This window comes from Sarcophilus harrisii, chromosome 4, assembly GCF_902635505.1.
Source record: "Sarcophilus harrisii chromosome 4, mSarHar1.11, whole genome shotgun sequence".
In the NCBI taxonomy this organism is placed as follows: domain Eukaryota; kingdom Metazoa; phylum Chordata; class Mammalia; order Dasyuromorphia; family Dasyuridae; genus Sarcophilus; species Sarcophilus harrisii.
This window is the reverse complement of record NC_045429.1, coordinates 462238641-462254593: the sequence shown is the minus strand read 5'-3', so window position 1 is coordinate 462254593 and position 15953 is coordinate 462238641. Positions and strand designations below refer to the sequence as shown.

At 65.2% G+C, this 15953-nt stretch overlaps 1 protein-coding gene across 1 annotated transcript in view; it reads left to right on the top strand.

Moving 5' to 3' along the window:
- Positions 1-849: 849 nt before the first annotated feature.
- HDAC4 (histone deacetylase 4) overlaps positions 850-15953 on the top strand; it is a 79500-nt gene continuing 64396 nt past the window's right edge. The window contains exon 1 of the mRNA XM_031968777.1: positions 850-1100. Coding sequence (XP_031824637.1) covers positions 1079-1100 — 22 coding nt within the window. The 5' untranslated portion in view covers positions 850-1078. The remainder of the gene's footprint in view (positions 1101-15953) is intronic.

The window sequence follows — 15953 nt, the reverse complement described above, 5'->3', positions numbered from 1 at the left end:
ACTCAGACCGTCTGGGGCCTGGAGAGGGGCCCTCGCCCGGGCAGCTGCCCTCTGAGCGGCTGGGGTCCCGTCCCTCCCGGGCCCCCGTCATCCTGATTTCCCCTTTATAGAGAAAAGGCAGCAGAGCGAGAGTGGAAGGGCCTTGGGGTCTCCCTCGGGCCCCCACGACCACAGCCCTGGGCTTGACCCAGATCCTTGGCCCTGACCCTCCCGGCCGTTGTCACAGGCCCAGCGGCATAGTCCCCCCAACCCCCCAACCCTGCAGGCCGAGGTGGAGGAACTCCTGCGTCCCCTCACAGCCTCCAGCTCACTCAGCTCTGCCTTTTATCACCAGAAATCCACCTTTGGTCCGTCCTCGTGTCCTAAAACAGCCTGGTTTGGGCCAGCAGTGCCTGCGGGCCCTGGGAGTCGCCCGCTGACCCGTGGGCGGGCGGGCGGCAGGGTGGGCAGCGTGAGAGCCGGGCTCGGGCCGGACCTCGGCGCTGCCTCAGTTTCCCCCTCTGGGAAAGGGGGACAAAAGGAGCATCGGGTCCTGGAGAGGCCCCCAAGACCCCCTGCAGACTTCTGTGCGCTGGCAGCGGCCGGCCCACTCCCTCCTCCTCCTCCTCGTGTTCTTGTCAGGAAGATGGCGCCAGGCAGGGTCGGGGCGACCGAGGCTCCCTGTGCTTTTTCTCAAGGACTCGCCCCCTTCTCCCAGTCTCACTGTTGACTGGCTGGGCCTTGCCCAGCCCCGGCCCGCTGAGGTCTGGGGGGTCAGAGGGGGGTTTGGGGGACGTGGCCCTGGGCCAGGGGACGTGGCCCCCCATGGCGGGGGGAGGGGCATCACATCCGGGGTTGTTGGGCAGAGCCGCTGGGGGGCCGGGAGGGTCGGCCTTCGGATCTGAGGAGTCTGTTTCCCTTCCTCCGCAGGTGCCGATTCTGAAGCCCGCCGAGCCTCGGCCGCTCCTCCGCCCGCGCCGCCCGCCCGGACATGCCCTAGCCCTCGCCCGCCCGGGCCCTGTGTGATGTGGAGCGTCGGCCGCCCCCGCGGGCTCTGTGATCACTTCTGAATTGCCTCCTGGACCTGCCCCCGCTCGCAATGAGCTCCCAAACCCACCCAGGTAAGTGCCCCCCGGGAGTGGGCCTGCCCAGCCCCTTCCCAGCTTGGGGCTCGGTTCGTGGGGGCGGTGACCGGGGGACTTGGGGAGGGGGCATCTCCGCCCAGCTGGGCTCCCGGGATGGCTCATGGCCTGGCGGCTTCTGGCCAGAGCCGCCAGGACCGACCTGGGCCCCATTAGTCGCCCGAAGGTGGGCCCGCTCTGCCACCGGCCCGGCCGTTCCTTTTCCCCTTTTGAATTGCAGACGCCCTGTTAGGCGAGAGGGCCCCCGGCCCCCGTCAGTGTGCCCCGGGCTGGGCGGGGTTTGGGGGCTCCCATTCGTGGCAGAAGGTGCGGATTTCCAGGTTCTCGAAGGATGAGGGCGGGGGGCCAGTGATAGTGAAGTTTCAGAGGGGAGCGTGTCGCACGTGGAAAATTCGGGAGGAGAGTCATTGCTCGCCATGGAACGTGCGCTTGGCGGGTCCCGGAGCAGGGCCCTGAGTTTCCCACCTTGTGGGCCCCGAGCGTCCCACCCAGAAGCTGGGTTGGGGCTGCCCCCAGCCCGGGCTGGGGAATGGACGGCAGCTCTGGGGCGGTGTTGGTGAACTTTGGGATCAAACAAATACTCCGGGTGCCAAGGATGGGGGGGGGCCTTTAACCTGGCCGCTGCCACGGGCCATCTCCAAGAGCCAACCCTCGCACCAACAGGAGGGAAACTGAGGCGGGAAGGACCCCAGGGGAGAGAGTGATTCCTCGAGAAGCCACAAGCTGGCGGCTGGAGGCCGGATGCTTCCGTTCTGGAGAACAGGAAGTTTCCCTCTTGGTCGGAGTGTGGGGCTGGAGGCCCCCACAGGAGTCTGAGGCGCTTTCCTCGGCGAGCTCGCTTCTCCCGTGGCGGCGGTGGCTGGCGCTTCCTGCCCGCGATGCTGCCCCCAAAGTCTGGTTTATATGAATGGGCCCAGCTCAAGCCAGAGGCCGGCCCCGAGTAACCGGATGGGGGCCAGGGAAGACCCACTGCCCGTGTCCCGTTTCTTGGCACGGCTGTGGGACCGGCCCCGCCTCTTCCTCCCTTCCTCCATGACTTTGTGTTCACGTTGCACTCACTTCGGAGGGGGCCAGAGTGCCCTCCAACGGCCGCCGTCGTCTGCTCGCTTCCATTCGGGCTCGCTCCCCACCTTGCCGAGAGGACTTGGGAACCCTCAGCCTTTGGGCCCAGAGAACGTGGGCGGCGTTTCCGAAAGAGTGACTCGGTTTCCTGGATATCGGGCGATTTCTCATCTTTCTCCTCGCTTTTGTCCGTGTGGTGTCTGCTCAAGGGCCCGTCGGAGTCGGAGCCAAGCGCATTTTCCTCCCACCTTGTTTTTCTCGTGTACGAGGTCAGAGCCACCAGACCCCTGGCAGGCGGCAGCTGTTCCTGTGAGGACGTCCCGGGCTTCTGGGGCTCCCACAGCGAGCGTGCTGGGGAGGGGCAGAGAATTGGAAAAACTCACACGTCGTTGGAGGTGGGCACGAGGCGTCTCCCGCGACGCTGGCGAGCGAGCCCGTCGCGTTCTTGTCCAGTCAGTGCCTCCCAGGTCAGTGACTAAAGCGGGCTCAGTGCTGGGTGCGCCTTGGAGCCCTGCGTGTGACGTGCCCGGGAGGAGTCGGGGTCCACGAGCCTGGGGTTTGTCCAGCCGAGTCACCTGCTTCTTGTCGATCCATGAGCAGAGGGCCCGGCGGCGGCTCCGGCCATGGGCAGAAAGGGCCCGGGCGGCCTCCCCCGCTCTCCAGGCTGCCCACGGGGCGCACGCCTGGCAAATGGACTCCAGGTGGCTTATTCCTCGTGGGCGGTTCTGGGGCTTCTTTCTCTTTGCGTTAAGCAGATGAGCGCGTCCATTAGATAGAGAAGAAGGGAACCACTTCCTGTCTTCTTGCTTTGGGGTTTCAGTGGGTTTTACTCCAACCTCAGCCATGGCTGATGAACAAGAGACAGTGGAGGAGGAGGAGACCTGCCCGCGGGGCCTCCTGGGCCAAGGGAGAGGAAGCGATGGGGAGCAAAGGGACCGGGGAGAATGAGCTCAGGGGGCCCGAGGAAAACAGAGACCAGCAAAGAATGGGCAGTAAGGAAATAAGCAGACCAAGAACATGCCAGAAGGAGGGGACGTAAAGAGCCCAGCAGGAGGGAAGCGGACAAGGAGCACATTCTGGAGCCAAAGAAAAGGAAACTGATGAAGACAGTGCTCTTCGTTTGAGGAAGAGCAGCCACACAGAGTGGCTTAGAGCCACCTCCTGGAAGCATGGCGGAGGAGGGCTCTGCTCCCCCCCCCTCCCCCCCGGGTGCCACACGCTGTGCTGGGCCTTAGGGATAAGAACGGAACAACAACAAAGGGCCCTCTGGCCTGCTCGGGACTTCCCGTGGCGACGCACTGCCCAGCAGGGGCCCGTGGCGTCGGGGGCGTGGGCCCCTCCTGCCACTCAGCCGGCACCCCCTGTGACTTGGGGGCGGTTCTCGGGGGTCCCTGGGGCCAGCTGCTGAAGGGCCTTTCTGAAGCGAGCAGGGCGGGCGCTCGTGCCCACAGCCTGCTGGGGAGCCAGGAAAGGCCCAGGCAGCCTTTTGATCGGGCAGTTTTTCCCTTGACCAAGCTGGTCCTCGGTCCTCCCATGGCCTGTGTTCCCTGTGACGAGGCCCCCGCTGGCTGAGCCCCTGAGCCGGGGAGTGCCTGTGCACCTGCGGGTCTCCCCGGCCTCCCGGAGGACCCTGCGCTCGCCCCCGCTGTGTGGGTGGCCTTTGTTGCCTTTGGCTGTGAGTGAGGAGGGGGCCCCGGAGCCCGCTCTGTGGCCGCCCTGTGGCGCTGCCGGATGGAGAGGACACTCAGAAATGTGTGTGGGAGCTGGGGGGGGGCAGGGGCTGCTGCCAGACTCACTGACGGGGGGGGAATTTGGGGGCCGTGCTTGCTCGGCCAGGACGGGGGCACTGACTGGAGTTTCCAGGGTTTCCCCATCGGTTTGGGAGTCAGTGCCCCTCGGCAGGTCACTTCCCGAGAGCCTTGGGGGTCTGAGTGTGGATCGCTGCGACGCCGGGGCTTTGGCAGCTGTGAATCTGCTGCCACACGGCGGGAGCCCCTCGGGGTTGGGAGCGGCTTCCCAGCCCCCTCCCCCCTCGCTCCCTTCACTCCTCTCTCCCTGAAAATAACAGCTGCCCTCTCGCCGAGCTGCCATCTTGATTTCTAGGGCTTAGCGCGTGAGCTCCTGGGTCGGGCCTGGAGGGCACTCTGGCTTCGGGGGTGGGGGCTCTGAGCGTCTACATGACTTCCCCTCCGGACTCCCGGCTGAGGGTCCTCGGGTCATTGGTCACCGCTCGCTGCGCCTTGGAGCGCCGAGTTATCTGGTCGGCCTTCTCCAGAGGTGGGAGGAGCTTCTCCCCATGGAGCGATGGCCAAAGGGGCGGCTCTGGGTCTCAGTGCTCCTCGAGCCTTGAACAGACGGGTCTCCTTGGCCCCGGGTTAGTCGGAGAGGCGGCTCCAGGATCGGCTCGGAGCCAGCTCTGACAAGTTCCCAGCGCGGACGTTCGGGTGGTCGCTTGGAATTGCCAAGAGGCCTGAGGAGGGCGCCAGACCTGAGCCCAAGGGCTTGGAGCAATGGGAGGGGCTGGCTGGGATGCCCCTGACAGCGTCCCGGTCTTGGGTCCTTGCGGGAGAGTCCAAGTCTCCTTCTGCCGGATGCCTGGGGGCAGAAGGAGCGGCACTGGTGGGGGGGGCGGGGCGGGGGGGCGCGCCGTGAGGGGCATCCGATTTGTTCAGAGCCGAAGTGGGCCCAGGGATGACCCAGGACAGGGGGAGGGAGGCCCTTCCCAGCTCGGGGAGACCCTGGGATCGTTGGGAGGTGATGGAGCCGCCGACGTGGAGTCTCCAGCCTGGGAAGGTGGATCAAGCCCAGCAGGATGTGAGTGAATGAGGAGAACTGTCCCACCAGGCCCAGGGGCTCTGGGCGCTTCCTGCGTAAAGACACTCGAGGCCAGCCCAGGAGGCAGCGGGGGAGGAGGTGCCAGAAACCCGAGGAGCCCGTGAGGTCCCCGGCTGCTTAAGGAGAGGAGGAAGCCGTGAGGGGAGCACGGACCCCGATGCTCCCGGAAATTTCGGGCCCGCAGGCGGGCCTCCTAGGTTGCGGGCCTTGGACCAGGGCCCTGGCCAGGGGCGGCGTGGAACCAAGTCCAGGGCTCCAGGCCTCGGCTGGGTCCGGGAAGCCCCTTTGCCATGAGCTGTGGTCTGCAGCCGGGCCATGGGGGTGGGGGGGCAAAGAGAAGCGTGAGTGGGAGCTTGGGCGGGGCAGGGCAGGGCGGGACATGAATCTGTCCCAAGATGCGGCCTGGACTCGGGTTCTGTGTGTGCAAGCAAAGGCGTGGAGGGCTGGAGGCGGGGCTCCCCAGGGCTGCCCAGATGGGCCTTCCCGTGCCAGCCCCCAGTGCCGGACCTTCCTGTGCCAGCCCCCAGTGCCGGCCCAGGGGGTCTTGTTTCCGAGGCCTCTGAGAGTTTCCCATCCTGCCCCTTGTCTCCTCCCCTTGGCGCAGCAGTGCTGTCTGTGTGGAGCCTCCCGGGCTCATGTGGGTGTTGCGCAGGCCGGGTCTTTCTCTCCCGAGGGTGCACGGTGGGGGCTGGGAGGCCTGGGAGTCCGGCCGGGCCTTCTTGATCCCCGTCTCTGGCTGGGCCGGCACCCAAAGGTGCAGCACGGGGGCCCTTGCGCTCTGGTGGGGGGAGACACGCCCCCGATTTGGGGACAAAGGCCCCCTTTGTGCTGTTTTTATTGGGCCCGGCCACCCTGGAGAGGGGCCTTTGAGGCGAATCCCAGGCAGATGCCCGAAGATGCCGCAGCTGGGCCAGGGTTAATACTGCAAATCCCCTGGAGGCTGGGCCGGGAAGTGGGGGAGAAGAGGGAAAGGGAGGGGGCAGGGCTTGGTTCAGGTGGCCCCAGGACGGTTTCTGGTTCCCAAGCCCCTGACCCGGCCTGAAGGGGTGGAAGGGTTGACCATGGGGAGCCCGGACGTTGGGAATAATGGGGGGACAAAAATGTTTGGTGGTGACCCCCGGGATTGTGTTTGTAACCAGGGGGCGGGGGGGGAGGTAGGGAGGGGTTTGGTTTTAGGCGATTGTTAGTTTGCCGGACCGCCTTTTCTCCCTTGCTACGGGGACAGACTGATGGGGCCGGGGCTGGGAGGACTGGCAGGTTGGCCTTCGGACCCCAAAGCAGCCCGCTGGGTTCCCGCCATAAAGACCTTTCCTTGGGGCGGCCCTTCCCAGGGTTGCGGGAGGAACTTTCATGGGGAGGGTGGGGAAGGGGGATGTGGGTGGGAAAGAAAAGGCCCGAGGCCCTGGAGGGGGGGTCTGGGGTTGGGCCACCCTTGGGGGGAATTGGGCCCGGGGAGAGGGAAGGGGGGATGGGGGGGGACAATGACTTGGTGTTGGGATGAACTTGTTTAAGGTGTGGCTGGGATTGGACAGTTTGGGGGGTTGGTTTGGGAAGCCGGCAGAGTTTTGTCTCCACCGGGGAATTGGCAGAGGGGTTTGGGAGGGCCGTGGGGGTGGGGAGGGACCAAGGGAGGGGCCGGGGAAGGGGTGGGGAGGGGTGTGGGGGAAGGGGGGGGAGGGGCCCGGGGGGGGTGGGGAGGGGAAGGGGGGGAGGGGTAAGGGGAAGGGTGTGGGAGGGGATTGGGGGGGAGGGGGGGGAGGGGCCGGGAGGAGGGAGTGGGGAGGGGGGTGGGGAGGGGGTTGGGGAGGGGGTGGAGGGGCCTGGGGAGGGTTGAAGGAGGGGTGGGGAGGGGGCCGTGGGAGGGGGGGGAGGGCGTGGGAGGGACCAAGGGAGGGGCCGTGGGAGGGAAGGGGGGGAGGGATGTGGGAGGGAGGGATGGGGTGTGGGAGGCCGTGGGGAGGGGTGGGAGGGGCCTGGGAGGCCGAAGGAGGGGGTGTGGGAGGGGCCGTGGGAGGGGAAGGAGTGTGGGAGGGGCCGTGGGAGGGGCCGTGGGAGGGCTGAAGGAGGGGGTGTGGGAGGGGTCGTGGGAGGGCCGAAGGAGGTGTGTGGGCGGGGCCGTGGGCGGGGCCGTAGGAGGGGGCTGGGGGCCAGGCTGCCCCAGATGCGGACACTGGTGGCTCCTGCAGAGGCCGAAGAGCTGGGGGCCTTTGAGCCCGTGGGCCCGTGAGGACGCGCTCTTTCCGACCGGGCTCCTTCCAGGGGCAGAGGGGCCTTGGGACCCTGGGTGGGGGCCTTTGGCTCTGGGGCCCACTGGGGAGTTGCCCGTCAGGGGCCAGAGGCCAGGGCCCGGGCCGGGGCCGGGGAGCACGTGGCGGCGCCTCCCTCGGGTCCCAGGGATCTCGGCCCTCTCGGGCGCGGCCCCTCCCCCGCCTCTCGGGGTTTCCGGGCCCTTGGCCTGGGTCTGGGCCGCCTCCCGCGGCTCGGCTTTCAGGCCGCCCGGCCCGGCCCGCGGGAGGAGCATTCCTGGGCCCTGACGAGGCTCGGGCGCCGCGGGGGGCGGCTCTTGCGTCAATGCGGCGTCACCGGCCGCTGCTGGTCTGGGATCAGACATAAACACCCCCGGGCCGCGGCCGCAGAGCCGCAGGGGGAGGGGGAGGGGGAGGAGTCACGGGGAGGGGGAGGGGCCTCAAGGGAGGGGGAGGGGCCGCGGCGGAGGGGGAGGGCGGTGCCCCGAGTCTGAAGCTGGAAGGGCACTTTGTGGCTGGCCGGGCTCGCCCCCTTCACACAGGGCTCTTGCTCTCTGGGCAGCCCCGCCTTGTCAGGGCTTGGGGCAGGGGGCCCTCCCCCTTAAGATGGAGCTGCTGCCCTGGGGGGCGTGCTCTGGGAAGGGCAGGTGGGGGGCCCCCCAGGGACCCCGGGAGAGGCCTGGGGGGGTCTTTATGTCCCCGGGCGAGGAGGGGGCGGGGCTCTGCCCTCTCTGAGCCCGTTCTGTGTCCCCAAGGGGGGCTTCCGGCTTTGCACTAGGGTCTGCACAGCCAGAGGCCCCTTCCCTCCCCCCTTCCCCGCAGCCCCCGGCCCTGGCCCCCTTTGGGAGCCCCCCAGCCCCTGGTACCAGATGGGGGCACTGCCTTCCCCCCTCAGGATCGGCCCTTTCTTGGGACTCTTTCTGCTCTATCAGCCTCTGACCCCTCCCCGGGACGTTCTCTTCTACCCCTTGAACACCGATGACTCTTAGGCTCCCCTTCTCTCCTCCCCTCCTCCCTTTTCCCCCTCCTTCCTCCTCCTCCCCAGAGCACGCCCCCCAGGGCAGCCCCCGCCCATGACCTTGACTCCTTGGTACTTGCAGTGTCCCTATTTTGGCTCCTTGGTTTTTAGTCTCTTTGTCCCCCCCATGACGTAACCTGGGCACTCAGTAGGGGATTAATGTGTGCTCATTTGCTGACCCCAGACCCCCTGTGGCTCCTGCAGATGAGAGCGAGATGGCTTTCTGCCTTAAGGGAGCTTTTCAGAAGGGCAGAGCAATGGGTTCAAGGTTTGCTTTTTCAGGGGAGGGGGTTGTGCCCCCCCACAGGCCCTCCTATAGACCCCCCATGCAGGCCCCCCCACCTTTAGGCCTCCTCCAAAGGCCCCCCCCGTGCTCTTTTGGTGGAGTGTCCTCCTCCATTAGAATGTGGGCGCTCTGAGTGGACAGCGGGCTCGGCACACAGCAGGTGCCTACTAAGTGCTTCTTTGCTCTCCCTCCCCATTTCACAGGACAGTCTGTCTGGGGAGCCTGGGCCCTTCCTGCCTGTGCATCTGTGGTGCTGAGCGTCGCTGCCACGGGGAGGTCTTGGGGCGCTCCTCCGGGGTCTCCGCCGCTGTCCCGTCTCTCCCGAGAACCTTTGTCCCGCTTCTGGTTGGGAACGAGCCCTGGCGAACGGCTGTGCCCAAAGGAAGGCCCGTGGGCGGGCCCTGTGAGGGGAGGGGGTGCTCTCCCCACCTGTGACCCCTGTCCTGCCGGCCCTTTCCCTGGGGGGGTTTGCATGGACCCGAGGGCGCTCGGATACTTCCTGCCCGGGGCGGCCTCTGCTGTCCTTCCCTGGCCACGGGAGCCCAAGATGCTGCTGGCACCTTTGTGGGCAGTGTGCCCTCAACCAGCCCCGGTGCCAGGGCACGTGTGCACAGACACACACACATACAATCACACAATCACATACACACAATCACACCCACACAATCTCACACACACACAGTCACACACAGTCTCACACATACAACCACACATAACCGCACACACAATCACACACACACAAAATCTCACACACATTCATACAGTCACACACACAGACTCACACACATACAATCACACACACTCTGCCCCCGTGGGCAGAGTGTGCTCCTGGGGTGTCCCTGGGTCGCTGCCCAGCAGCAGAAGGGGCCACCTGACTGGGCCACGCCTCCCAGGGGGTCGGGAGGGCCCTGAGTGTCACCCAGATTGGCTCCCCTCCCCCGGGCACACAGTGGGTACCTTTTCTGGCCCCTCCTTCTCCCACTCGGGCCACGGTCCAAAGGGGGCCCCAGAGCCGGCCCCTCCCAGTGTGCAGGCCTCGGGAAGCCTTCCCTGCGAGTGTGTCAGCAACCCCCTCCTCCCCCCGACCCGTGAGCCTCACGAGCCTCGGCCGTACCCCGGGGCCCAGGCTGGCGGCATCTGGCGCTTGTGTAATCAGCCCCGTCGGGGAACGGGAACCAGATGTTGGGCTGGGGCGCCGGAGTTCTTGGGCCGGGAGCTCAGGGGAGGGAGGCAGCCCGGCCTCCGAGAGCCTGAAGTCCAGTGGGGCTTCTCCAAGTTCTCACCTAGTGGTTCCAGGCCCTTTGCCGTCCTCGGCTCAGGAGTGTCGTCCCTCTGTGTGGGTTTGAGGGCACACCCTGGGCTTCCCGCCCAGCAACCAACTTTGTTCATCAGCCCGGAGCTAGTGCCCAATTTTTGGGGTTGCCCCGGTGGGAACAATAGGAAGGCCCCGTCTGTTTAGGATTTGTTTTTTCCCAAAGTAGATGTTGGTTGTGCTCGTGTTTCTGATCCCCAGACTTTGCCCGTGTCCTTCCCCTTCCAGAAAACTATCCTTTAAACAAAGAAGTCTTTGGAAAAGCCCCCCCAGGAAACTGCTCGTTGTTGAAAAAATCAGATATTGTACTTAATCTTTCCCACTTTATAGGCCCGGTCCCGCCGGGGGAGGGAGAAGGTTCTTGCTCTTTTTATCTTGGCGCGCAGGCTGCGCCAGTTCTGCCGCTCGGCAGTGGCCGTGCCGGGGCCCACCGGGCCGGGTTATTTTCAGAAGGACCCACGGAACCTCTGGAAGCCCCCAAGTGATGCTGACGGTCGCACTGACGCGCGCCAGTAATCGTGAAGGAGCCACGTCCCGTAATATGGTCCAAAGGACCCATTGATAGCTGGAGGCGGCCACGGGCAGCCTGGCGGAGAGCAGAGAGCTTCCCCTCGGCGCCCGTGGGGACTGTAGCGAAGCCCGACCCAGGGGCTCTGAGGGCCCTTCCTGCCCTCGTGCCCTCTGAGCCTCCGGCCACGCTTAATGCAGCGCTCCCTCCCGCTGCGCCGGGCCCGGAGCCGGCAGCTCTCCTGAGCCTGTGCTTGCCCAAGGAAGGTAGGCCGCGGGCGGGGGAAAAAGCGGTTTCCCTCGGGTCTCCTGCAGGCCCGGCTCATGGCTTCGGGCTGGGCGGGCAGCGGGAGGGAGGGGGCGGGCGGGCCAATGGCAGTCCCAGGCTCGCTGTCTATTTATAGCCCGAGCCGGTTCAAGGTGCACGCGCCGCCCGCCAGCAGCACGGTTTGTTTTCCTGGGAATTGATCTCTGTAGCAGAGGATTATCAGGAACAGTTGCTGCTGGTGCCCTCGGGCCCTGCCCCCGCCTCCCTCCCGGGACAAGATGGGCCTGCCACTCTAGCAGCTGCTGTGGGAGGGAGGGCAGAAGGCTGGCAGCTGGCAGGCCGCAGGCACGGGGCGGAGGGGAGGGCGCCGCGGGAACATCTCCGCTTGGGGGGCCACCCCCCTCTGGTTCGGAGCCGGAGACTAACAGAGTAAGTCTCTGGGGGGGCAGCCCGGGCTGCCCAGGGCCCTGAATGCAAATCCTGCGTCCCGGGGGCCTAGGCCTGGGGGGCCGGTCGCCAGCCTCGCTGTGCCACCCCCTGGCTGGCCTGGTTTCCTGTTCCCAAAGGGAGTGCAGGGATCCTCTTCGCAACGGGGCCGTCAGGGCTGCAGTTTCCCCAAGAACGGGGTGCCCTTTTTCAGAGGATCAGGGTCCTTTCTGTAACTTGGGCCGGGAGGCCTTTGGGGGTGGGGCAAGGTGCTGACCCGGTTCCCGCCGGCCTGGGGAGCGCGCTTGTGTTTTGTGCGGAGCGTCCCATGGGTGGGGGGTGGGGCATGATGGGCGCTTAGCTCTGCCTGCCCTGTCCCAGCCTCCCGGCCTCTGGCTCTCTCCGTGCTCCCTGCCGGCCTCTCAAAGGGTACGGGACCGGCTCCCTGGGTCAGAGCCAGAGATGGGCGCAGGGCGGGCGGCGGGCCGGACAGGAGGCCGGACCTGGGCCGGGAAGGGCAGCAGAGAGCGCGTCTACAGGGGTCAGGGTGCTCCGGCCCCGGGGAAGGATGGGGACAGGAGGGAGGGGGAGAAAAGGAAACAAGAAGGAGGGAGGGAAGGAAGCGAGGAGGGAGGGAGAAAGGGAGAAAGGGAGGGGAGAAGGAGGGAGGGAGGGGAGAAAAGGGAGAGAGGGAGGAAAGGAGGAAAGGAGGGAGGGGGACTAGCTGCTGGCACAGAAGGCGGGGCCTCCAGCTTGGGCTGCCTCTGAGCCCCCAGCCCCCACTGTGGGATCCGTCCCATGGGCCAGTCCCTGCAGCTCATCCTTGAGCTTTTGTGGGAAAGCCGGGTGGGGGCTTGGGGGCCTCTGGGGGCCCTGAGTTTTTCCAAGATGGGGGGGTTTCCTGGGCACCAGTGTGGGGGCGGCACCCTCTCCCCATTCCTGTTTGACAGAGGAGAGTCAGGCATGAGGGGCCGGGGGAGGAGGGCGGGTTGGCGATGGCCTCGGGTTCGAGTCTTCCCCTGCCTTCTCTGCGGCCCCTCCGGGGCTCCCCCTGGGCCCAGTCTGGGTTTGCAATGGGAGCCTCGAGGCTCCGGTGGCTCCGGGGCAGAGGCTCCACCCGGGTTTGCCCGGGGCCCCTTGCAGGCCCCCCCTCCTCCGCTGGGTGAGCCTCCATCTTCCTCGTCCCGGGTCCCCGAAGGGCCGAACGTTGGCACTTGCCCCCAGCGCTGCCCCTGCCCATCTGACAGTCCCGTCCCAGGTGTTCTGGGCAAAGGGCGGGGGAGGTGGGCAGGGAGCAGATGCCCTCCTGAGGCTGCTTCCTGCCTCGAGGCTTTTCTCCTGCCAGTCCCAGCACGGACTCTGCGCCTCGGGAACTCCCGGTTCTCGGTGGGGAGCTCCCTGCTGCTCTGGGCTCCAGAGGAACCTCAGGACGGAACCTGGGGCTGCGAGGGCCATAAAAACGGGGCCGCCGCCTCGGGACTTGTGTTCTGAGTGCGGCTGTTTGGGCTGGGCCGGCCTCCCTGCAGCGGGAGCGAGAGGGAGCTGGCCCTGGGGCAGCGGGGCCCAAGGATCGAGGGGCCGTTACTGCCCCCCGGGGCCTTCCTGCCGCTGGCCAGAGGGGCTGATGGGACGGTCACCCAGAGCGGCTGCTCCCGGCCCCTCAGGCACTGAAATCACTTGGATTTGCGCCCGTTTCTCGCATCTCGTAGCTGGTGTTTTAATGGAGGATGGATAAGTAAGGGAAGCATTTATTAAGTGCTTCCTGCATACCTGGTACTGTGCTAACACCAGGCTCCCAACCCTGAGGAGGGAACAAGAAGCTGCTGCTTTCTGGGTGTACATGGTGGGGGGGGGAGAGGGGGCTTGGGAGGAAGTCCTGGTAGTGAGCTGAGCATGGAGAGCAGTGGGCGTGTCTGCTGCAGCATCTGGGAGGCCGGTCCCGCCCAGGTCTGGACAGAGGAACCTCTTAGACCTCCCTCCCTCCCTCTTTCCCGCCTTTCCTCCCTTCCTCCCTCCCTTCCTCCCTCCCTCCTTCCTTCCTTCCCTCCCTCCCTTCCTCCCTCCCTCTTTCCTTCATTCCCTCCCTCCTTTCCTCCTCCCTCCCTTCCTCCCTCCTTTCCTCCCTCCTTCCCTCCCTTTCTCCTTTCCTCCCTCCGGTCCTCTCCCCTGCCTGCCCACTGTCACACTGTATAGAGTCCATGGGCTGTCCCTGGGTCCCCCCAGGGCACTCTGTTATCAGTTTCCCTCCTTTTCGCCCTCATACTGACTTGGCCGTGGAGCTGACCGCAGCCGCTGGGTGGTCTCAGAGGCCGGTCCCGGCGTTCCCGGATGCCGGGGCTCATATGTCCCGCGGTGGGAGCCAGGCAAAGGCCCCCTCGTTTCCTCCGACTGCTTTGCTTTGGGCTCGTCCCCGGCTCCCCGGCCAATTAAAGTGCCATCACGGTGCCCGGGATGTTGCTGCTCGGTCTGGGGAGACTTCCCAGAACAGCTCCCCGAGTACAGGATGGGAGAGGAAGCCGCGGGGAGCGCGCCTTTCCTCGGTTTGAGGGGAGACTCAACATCGCGCCTCTTTAATCGCCTTCTCCCTTGTAAATGTTCTAGGCCCCCCCCCCGGACCCCCGGCCTGCAAACTTGCAGCAAGGAGGCGGAGAAGGGACACATTTTGGGTAATCGCCCGTCATTTCCCGTCCGTCATCTCGTTTTCCATTTCATTTTTGCTCACTTGGGTCTAAAGTGTCTGAAACGTGGCTCCAGATGGTTCGGGGCCCGCCCACGTCCCACATTTCCCATCCCGGCCCCTCCCAGGGCGTGCACTGTCCATCCTGGGCGTCGGGACTGCTTGGAGCTGGCCCTGGCAGTCCCTGAGAGGATGCGCGGAGGCTGCCCAGGGGCCCAGGAGGCTCTCAAGGTGCCACCGTTGGCCTTTGCTTTTCAGGCTGGGGGGCACCGGCTTCCTGCTCGTCGGGGCCCTCCTTGTCCGATGTCACCAGTCCACTCCCGCTCTGGAACTGAACCCTTGAGGGCTCGCCGCCCGCTCAGGGACGGGGGGATGAAAGAGGGGGGGAGGCAGGGGTGAATTAAGGCTTTTGGAAAACAGAGCAGGCCGGACCTGGCATCTTTTCCTGGTCTCGCAGGTGAATCTGTGTTTTATCCAAGACGCCGCAGTCACAGTGAGAACTTCTGAGTGAGCAGGTGGGGGACGAGACTCTGAAAAAATTGGTGGGAGAGCAAAGGCGGGAAGGGCATCTGGCTCAGGCAGGAGGGAGAAGCTCCTCGTCCAGAGGGGGCAGAGCCAGCTGGGGGAGGCGGGAGGCCGCCGTTTCCTGGGACCCCAGTGGAAAGGGTGGAGGGGGCGGCTGCGCTTGGGGGCTGCCACGAAGGCTGAACGGGTGTCGGGGGCGCCTCGAGGGGCACTTTGGGTGGAGTGACTGCGCAGGCAGCGAGGGCTCTGCTCGACTCGGCGTTGGCGTTTGCTAGATTAAAGAAAGCCATGGAGAAAACCCACAAGTGTCCTGGAGTCCACTCTCCCCCAATGGCTGCCAGCGCGCTCACCCTGGGGGGAACTTGAGGCCCTTTGGGGGTCAGGGCGCCTCCTGCCGAGTTTGTCCATTCCAAAGGCCAAGAATCCAAAGGGATTTCTCAAGGCCGATTTTCATATTCTCTTCTCTTCTTTTCTTTTCTTTTTTTCCTGAGGCAATCAGGGTTAAGTGACTGGCCCAGGGTCACACAGCCAGGAAGTGTTAAATGTCTGAGGCCAGATTTGAACTCAGGTCCTCCTGACTTCAGGGCTGGGGCTTCATCCCTTGCACCCCAGCAGCTGTCCCTCCTTTTTTTTTTTTTGCTTCAGACTGACACATTTTCAGGATCTTTTGCCTTGGTGCAGGGCCTTGGTGCAGCTAATGCCACGGGTCCCAGAGAATTGTCTGGGGGCCAGATGGCCCCCCCCAGGACGGCTTTAACGGGATGTGCCATGGTGGCGGGGGGTGTCTTCTGCCATTCCAGTGTTGCACCTGTTATGTGTTGGATACTGAGCCAGCCATGGAGACAGATGGGGAACTGCCCCTAGTCTTCACAAAGGGAAGATCTCTCTGCCTCTCTCTCTCTCTCTCTCTCTCTCTCTCTCTCTCTCTCTCTCTCTCTCTCTTTCTCTGTATCTCTCTCTCTGTGTCTCTGTCTCTCTCTGTCTCTTTCTCTTTGTCTCTCTCTGTCTCTCTCTCTCTGTCTCTTTCTCTTTGTCTCTCTCTCCGTCTGTCTCTCTGTCTCTGTCTCTCTCTCTCTCTTTTTCTGTCTCTCTCTGTGTGTCTCTGTCTCTCTCTCTTTGTCTCTGTCTCTCTTGCACACACGTGTGTGTAAGTAGATAGAAAACGCTTCCAAAGTGATTTGGGGCCACATTGGGCTCCTCGGCCGCTGCCGTCTTCAGCTTCACCCTTGGCTCGGCTCGGGGGCCTCTCGGGGGTCCTGGTTTCTTGTAAGAACAACCATGGGAGTGGGTTCAGAGCTGGCGGGGAGCCTCTTGGGGGTCACTGAGTCCAACCCCCGTCTTAGACATGGGGAAACTTTAGGAAAGGGGCTGTGCCCAAGGCCATGCAGCCCGTGTCCAGCCCCTGCCCGTGCGGCCTCTCCCACGTCCTTCTTGGTTTTCTGCCTTTGACCTGGGGAAGGGAGGAGATGGGAGTGGGGCTCATTTAATGGGAAGGAAGGAGGGGGTGGGGCAGGGGTCTCCTGGCTGCCCCCCCCGGAGCCCTCAGGGAGTGACCCTTCCCACAGCCCCCCCCCCCCGCATTACTAGGTGGGCGCTGCGGTTCGCTGCCTTAGACATGAATGATTCATTGCTGAGGAGCCGGAGATTGGGCCCGGGGCCTGTGAGATCTG